General features: G+C 43.1%; 1 protein-coding gene across 1 annotated transcript in view; it reads right to left on the reverse strand.

Annotated features, from left to right (window-relative positions):
* Nucleotides 1-1,624: 1,624 nt before the first annotated feature.
* Nucleotides 1,625-7,846, reverse strand: part of mamdc2a (MAM domain containing 2a) — a gene marked incomplete at its 3' end in the record, with an annotated part of 16,290 nt that continues 10,068 nt past the window's right edge. The window contains exons 8-14 of the mRNA XM_083673765.1: nucleotides 6,348-6,494; nucleotides 5,674-5,939; nucleotides 5,277-5,373; nucleotides 4,074-4,229; nucleotides 3,465-3,724; nucleotides 2,655-2,739; nucleotides 1,625-1,686 (exon numbers count right to left, since the gene is read on the reverse strand). Of these exons, the coding sequence (XP_083529891.1) occupies nucleotides 1,625-1,686; nucleotides 2,655-2,739; nucleotides 3,465-3,724; nucleotides 4,074-4,229; nucleotides 5,277-5,373; nucleotides 5,674-5,939; nucleotides 6,348-6,494 (1,073 nt within the window). The remainder of the gene's footprint in view (nucleotides 1,687-2,654; nucleotides 2,740-3,464; nucleotides 3,725-4,073; nucleotides 4,230-5,276; nucleotides 5,374-5,673; nucleotides 5,940-6,347; nucleotides 6,495-7,846) is intronic.

The raw sequence follows: 7,846 nt of genomic DNA on the forward strand, positions 1-7,846 counted from the left end.
GGGGTCAAAAGGAAATATTACAGCAGGTTGAATTTTCAACACTGCTTTCCAATCCATTTCATTATATGCCCCGCAATAAACTCCTGAATCAATTGGTTACAGGCATAAGCAGCACCACTTCAAGCTTGACATGAGAACAAATAATATTATAACCGAAACCTGGATAGTTGGTTGCACGATTCCTGTGATTCTAACTGATGAATATTGCACTGTTCTGAAAGAATAGGAAAATGAGATTGACACAAATCCTAATCTCGCCTAGGGCACCAAAATGGCTAGAGCCGGCCCTGGGTGCAGGTGTGTGGAGCATCACCAAAATCGCGTCATATCATTGTTCGAAACTATGTTATAAACTTAATTTAATGTTTTCAAATAGCTAGATACACTACAGTACTAACATTTTAAAAAGCACAAACAAAAATCTATAAACATTTCCATAAAAAAACAAGTGACAAATGATCAATAGAATTCCCCCTTTTTATTAGTAGTAAAACAGTACTATACATATTGCAGCATAAATCTATAGACAAACAGATAACTTGTTTGATCTATACGCTTTCCTTTCTTTTCCAGACTAACCTCTATGACATGAAATGTAAATTGCTGGTACTGCAAGGCAAAATACTGAAGGCAGGTAGGTGAGTGCAGCATCCTTGTTAAAGAATTTTCACTCTGTCAGTAATACCACTGTACACACACTGTAGGTTATCTGGTATACTGATTTGGTCATATTCCTCTGAAACTGTTTGGTTCTATCTAAATAAAAACAATGATGTTCATTTAATACATAATCTGTTTGTGGAGCACAACCCTAGCCCTACTAGGAAAACAAAGTGGGTTGAGAGAGAAGGTCAAAACCAGAAGGATGTTATCTCAGAAGTTGTTTGCTAAGGAATCACTGGTATCGTGTGTCTTCAGTCCTAAAGCTGGATGCAAATCCTTTGTCACAGTGATGCATAGTGCATGGTGTGTATGTGTGAAAAGCAAATTCAAAATACACATGGGGTCAGTGCTTTACATGTTTGTCCGTATGACTTTATCCATGTGCAGTATTATTCTCTGCAATGATATTCTCTTGCCACTAGAGGTCAGACATTAACTAAGAACGTTGAAACTATGGACTCCAACTCCAACAGGTTATTTGTGTACTGACTGACATACTGTATAAATAGAGCAGGCAATAAAACTCACACATATCATCAGTGATAGAATACAAGTAAAACAAGTAAACAACAACAAGTAAAACTTGTTAATGGGAATTTTGAGAGAACCTTTGAGAGCACAATCGACTGAACACAATTTGCTACCGTCTAAGAGAGTTCAATGCTACATGCAGGACCAGATTGTAAAAGAGCATTGCTCCACTCCAAGTAAATTGTCTTCCTGGAGTGTACACACACACACACACACACACACACACACACACACACACACACACGCACACACGCACACACGCACACACGCACGCACGCACGCACACACACACTCCCACTCTCACCATGTACCTTCTATCACTCACTCACTCACACACACACACACACACACACACACACACACACACACACACACACACACACACACACACACACACACACAATCACACAGTGGCATTCCAATGCCGTCCTCAGTACTCAATCTCGTTGATGTTTTCCGAGAAGCCGGAGTAGGGAATGGTGTCACCAGGATCTACTGTATAGGGAGAGGGAAATAGAAACACAGTTTCATGTTTAGTATGTGTACTGAAATACCATTTTGTGACAGAAAAGTGTGTTCAGTATGTTTGTGTGTATGTTTTATTGTAGTTAGTTTATTTGCACTATTCATGTTTTGCACTATTCATGTTTGCACTATTCATGTTTAAATATATATATATTATATATATATATTTATTTTTTTACCACAAATGTGTGCATTCTCACTGTACTGTAAGTCCCTTTGTATAAAAGCTAAATGGCATATAGACAGATCTAAAATGTGTGTGGACTAGGACCAACACCCAAAGGTATGGTAGCCTTTGCTGCATTTTGTGGGTTTAGTAGTGAGATTGAGCAAAATACACTCTATGGGTTGTATCAGATTAAATAGCCATGTGACAGTCCTCGCTCTGTTTTAGTCTGTTAATGAATACAGACCCAGTGGGAGGGGAATTTCTGCAGTGGCCATGTCACCAACCACAAAGACACAGCCTCTTTTAGTGTTCCAAGAGCTTTGTTTACCTAACAACATATCTATTCAGTCCCGCAGACAAAAATACTGTGGGTAAATCCATGAGATTGTCCATTCTATGCAGTCTATTTCTATTATCCTCCCACTGACCTAGGACCTGTGGGTGGAAAATGCGCAGCAGAGTGTGAATGGGGTTATTGTACTGGGCTACTGAACCGTGATCAGACGTGCCGACCGCCAAACACATACTGTACTGCACTGCATGCACCAGTCCCTGTCTGGTACACACCGGTCCTCCACAATATAAAACCCTTCCATTGCTGCAATGGCTTTGATCATACATGAGGTTTTAAGTTTCCCTCAACAACAACCAAGATTTAATTGGTTTACTTTCACTCTGAAATGTGTGTTGTTAAAGTCATAATGAACTTAAACTCATGGACCTTTCACAACCCTGGAAAGGTACGCGAACAGAAAGGTAAGGTTACCTATGCATGGTCCTCTTTTAAACACAATGTCATCAATGGCCATATCACTTCTAATTGATGGTCCTCGGATGGCTTCGAATATAATCTGCAAAGAAAGAGAGGGAAAGGCACTTACATTTAAAGGTAGACTAGATATGACGTAAATGGGAGAGCGGGGTGACGCGACCAGAGATAATTCCCAAACAGAGATGAGTGCCTACCATTGTTCACATCTTTACTTACTACAGATATCTTTGGTAAAACTTGCTGTGACTTCCTGGCATGAAGTCATATCCAAGAGTCTACCTTTAGGGGTAACTTTTATACTAATATACAGTTTTGCATTATTACTTTGCTTTACGTGTGTGTGTGTGTGTGTGTGTGTGTGTGTGTGTGTGTAATGAACACTAAGGCAAAATGTATGTGTGTTTTAGGGCTGTAAAGACAACATATTTTTCAAAATAATTAATCAGATTTTTATATATCAGACCAAGAACAAAAAGTTAAAGCTGGTGAGTGAGTGGCATGGGCCAAGTATGAGTGTTGTACCAAGGAAGCTTGGTTCAAGCCAGCCCTTTCTATGGGAATGGCAATTCGCACCTTTGATTTGGAAGCCATAATTTCATTGTTAACTTGTAAAGTACCCTATTAAATCCCATTTGGGTTTCTTGTCTAGGAATGTTTGGAACACCTGTGATCACCTAAATTGGCATGTGAAAAATAAGGCAGAAACAATTACATTTCCACATTAGATTAATCGGTAGGTACTCATTAGTTTTCTTACGACTGACTAACCCTAACCCTAACCCTAACCCTAACCCTAGCGTGTACCTGGTGTCTGCTGTCACACTCATAGTCCACCATGGCCCTCATCCAGGAGATGCTCTGCTCGCCGCGGCGTCTCCACAGCAACGCGTCTCGCTCCCTGTCGCCACGGCGCAGGTACACACTCAGCAGGCCCGTGCCGGAGCCGTACATGTGGTAGTAGAAGACCAGGCACTGTGGTGCGATGGACCCCCGCAGGTCAGAGGACAGCAGGCGAGCGGTGTGACCGGGCCGCATCAGAGACGCCTCGATGTACAGGAAGTACCCTGAGGTCATAAGGAAAACATACACAATTGATGAGCAGTTATTGGTATCACACATGAACAGACACCCAGGGCTGAGATTCTGTGTCAGTGGCATGCATATCATATTGTATTGTTTATTGTCAGCGTGACCTGCTTGTGTATGTGAGAGTTTGTAAAATAAATGATAAGGCTGATCACCGACTCCTGTCCTCATGAGAGAAATGTTGGTATTACCTGTGTGTGTGTGTGTGTGTGTGCGTGTGTGTGTGCGTGTGTGTGTGTGCGCGCGCGTGTGCGCATGCTTGCTTGGCAGTGTGTGTATGCATGTGTATACAGTATGTACGTATATACTGATGACTGGTTTACTCACCCACCCCTGTAGTGTGGTCCCCCCGAGGTCCGGTGTAAGACGTGGGCGTTTGCCCTCGGACCCGTAACCAGTCCCCCTTGTCACCCTCTTTGTCCTGGATGTACCCACAGTCCCCTGTCTCAAAATTACACTGGCCAGGGAGGGACCCCATCGCCCCTGGAACACACACACACACACCAAAGTCCATGAAAGGTTGCAGTATAATATCATTGGTCAAAGAAACCATTAATCTAACCTCCGACTAAAAACGTAGCGAAGGCTTCATTTGTGGTTTGGCCACAGCAGCCTGTGAGCGCAGCCCAAATGGCATCGAGAAACTGATGTCAAGTCCTGCACTGCCCATGTAATTGCCATGTGCTGTAAAATCATAAATGATAGGACCAGATGTTTTCCACAATGGCTGATTACTTTAGAGCTTATAAATAGTAACCATTTTCAAAAAGGGGCTCAGCCCAGTCTCTTAGCAGCTGGCTAAAAAAAGACCAGAGAAAACCACATATTCATAGCCTAGCCTGGGCTCAGGAACAGAGCAGAACTGTGTTGGCTTCATATTTTCTATATACTGGTTTGAGCAAGGAGCATTATCATTCGCAATAACAGAAATATCAATGAAAATGGCAAACATGTATAGCTTCAGATGTTTGGCTCCAACGTGAATATTAGTGGATGGAAATCTCAGTAGATATCGTAGCTTGGATATGTTCTGTAGCCTGGACATGTGTGCCAGTGACTAACATAAATACTGGTGTATTTGAGAAACACTTCAACCATTGGACAGAGAGTAGAGAAGAGATAATCCTCTAGCTGACAAATAGAGAAACGTGTTCTGCACAGATATCAACAACGGGGGACGTGCTGTAGTCCTTTGGTGCTTATTGCCTCACTTGTCTTATTATTACCACAGCCCTCGGTAACCTTACTGCAGGTGTGAATGTCTTTGGGCATGATATTGGTACTCTACTACTCTTCTACTCTAAGCTTGGCTGAGGGTTTTATTATTTGGGTTTGCTCAATTTGGGCCCAATTATAATACTGTACGCAAGTTGAGCATTGATGGACTGGAGACTTGCAAGTTCAAATTGTGTGTGTGTGTGTGTGCCTATCTCTATAAAATGGCCCTTAAAAATGGCCTCGTTGAGGGCATTGCATATTCTGGACATCAAGCACCTGTTGAGGCCACGCCTAACTTGTCATCAGTCTTACCTGCTGTGATTCGACAGTCTCCGAGGGTCACTGTGATGTCATCAATAGCGACCAGTCCACAGTCCCAGAAATTCTTACATATGCTGACAAATACTACCTGGAGGGAAGAGACAAAACATAAATAAGTATTTCCAGCCATTGTACCAGTTCCAATGTGTCTGTTAATCTAGTGTCTGGGGGATCAGTACAATTCAATTAATTCATCCATCCATCCACCCACCTACCCATCCATGCAACCATCCATCCATCCACCCAACGATCCATCCATCCATCCATCCATCCACCACCCACCCACCTACTCACCCACCCACCTACCCACCAATCCATCCATCCACCACCCACCCACCTACTCACCCACCCACCAATCCATTCATCCACTCAACCACCCATCCATCACCTTGGTCGGCATGGGCTTCATGTAGGTGATGTCCACGTCGTTCCAGATGTCCCTGGTGCTGTCACGCAGACTCCACACCTTCTCCTGGGCCACATTGTTGTCATCGTAGATATAGAGTGCCAGGGCATTGTCTATCTTCCTGAAGCCGTGCAGAGCGTAGTGGAACCTCAGGCAGTACTTGTGGTTCCCCGGCAGGATGGGACCGTGGAGCCGGCCCACGTAGCCTGGCAGTGAGGTGAACTGTGTGTTCGCCAAGAGGTAGAAGCCTGGGGACATAGAAGCAGAATGGTTAGAATAGGTATGCTGTTTTAGTATTGAAAATAAAAACACTATGAGCCCATGAATACAGTATGTTGGGACATTTTATTGAGGGCTGAGCCTGAATTTGTACAACAAAGCACAACAAAGTGCTATTCACAGCTTGATGCACTAGCTGAAAGAGCTTTGTGCTGTCAGTCATAAACCTCATATATACAGGGCATTCATATATACAGGGAAATTAATCGGGTATAATATTGCATATCTAATGTATAATATTGCATATCTAATTTCATCTACCTTACTCTAAATGTGATTCAAATTAGATTGAAAAGACCATTTCTACTGGACTGAACCTTTAAGAACTTTGCCATAGGAAAAACTATGCTACAGTACAGTAGCGTTGGCTAACTTACCTGTTCCTGTGGTATGATCTCCTATCCTGTAGGCATTGGGCTTGACTGAGACCCTGTTCCACACCTTGCCCTCCACTCTCTCCTGGTAGTACTGGCACAGGCCCCCCTCAAAGTCACAGTTGGCAATGGAGGGGTCAAAGTTTGGCTCTGCAACGAAGCAACCATGACTGTAGAATTAGAAATTGGTGTTTTACACACAAATCAATGGCTTATTCTATTGCCGCCATGTTGGATTTCCAGCTGTTCACACACTGCAAGAAAAGGCCTCCGGACTCTATCAAAAACACTAGTATTGCTTATTTCACATGGTGCAGGGTAACGGAGCAAGATGGAGCTAAATGTTTCAGCGTTACATGCTTTCGTCATGTTGGGTGGACCATGATAAATCATGTGGGCTTCAGAACTCCATCTCTTCTACCCACCTTCTATGGTGATGATGTTCTATTCAATAGTAATTATATGGCATAGAAGTGTGCTGTAGCGTGATGCAAGGTCAGGGATGATGTCACAGTGGTGCTATAGTGTGTGCCATGCTGGATTCCTTGGGTTCTAGTTGGGCCTGAGGCCAGCTCTGATAGGGGAATGGAACACATGTTTCTAAGTGTGAGGGAAGGCTGACTGCAGGGAGTTTCTCCCAGGAATTTCAGCCTGACAGAGAGAGAGAGAGAGAGAGAGAGAGAGAGAGAGAGAGAGAGAGAGAGAGAGAGAGAGAGAGAGAGGGAGAGAGAGAGAGAGAGAGAGAGAGAGAGAGAGAGAGAGAGAGAGAGAGAGAGAGAGAGAGTTCAGTTCAGAAGAGGTCAGTGTGGATAAAAGGATATCTATCTCTCTGGATACAGTCTAGGATATCTCGTAAATGCTTTAGCTTTACAGCTAGACAAGCAGAGTGTGTCCTCAGGAATCATCTGCTATCTGATTTGAGACCAAAACGTCCCCATGCTTTCAATCTTTACGAAAGTCCAGTATTTTTTCCATGCATAATTCATGCAGCAGCACATATTCTCTAGTTTGAGCATACACCACTCCTTGCTGAACCAACAATAGAAGAATCTTGTCTGGACTACTAACTTTGAGGAAAGATAGAAGGTCTACCTGGTTCTCTGGGCCTCTGTGGTTCCACTGTACTTAACCTACTGTTGCTCAAATGCAGCATTTATATGATGACTACTCTCAGATTGAACAGAGAAGTGAGACTAAGACCTGGATAGTTGTTAAGCACAGTGTTGAACCAGTCACTAAGGGTTGTAATGTAAATAATTCAGTGTGTTTGTTTGTTCATTCACCACATCCATTCCCCGACCTCCTGCCTTCTTGCCTTCCTTCCTCCATTCCTACTTTCTTTCTTCCATATATTCATTCTTCCATCCATCCATTCATCCATTCCCCTACCTCCTGCCTTCCTTCCTCCCTTCCTACTTTCTTTCTTCCATATATTCATTCTTCCATCCATCCATTCATTTATTCATTCATCCATCAGAAGCATGCTCCTATCTGATGGTACA

This window comes from Argentina silus, assembly GCF_951799395.1.
Source record: "Argentina silus genome assembly, chromosome: 7".
In the NCBI taxonomy this organism is placed as follows: Eukaryota; Metazoa; Chordata; class Actinopteri; order Argentiniformes; family Argentinidae; genus Argentina; species Argentina silus.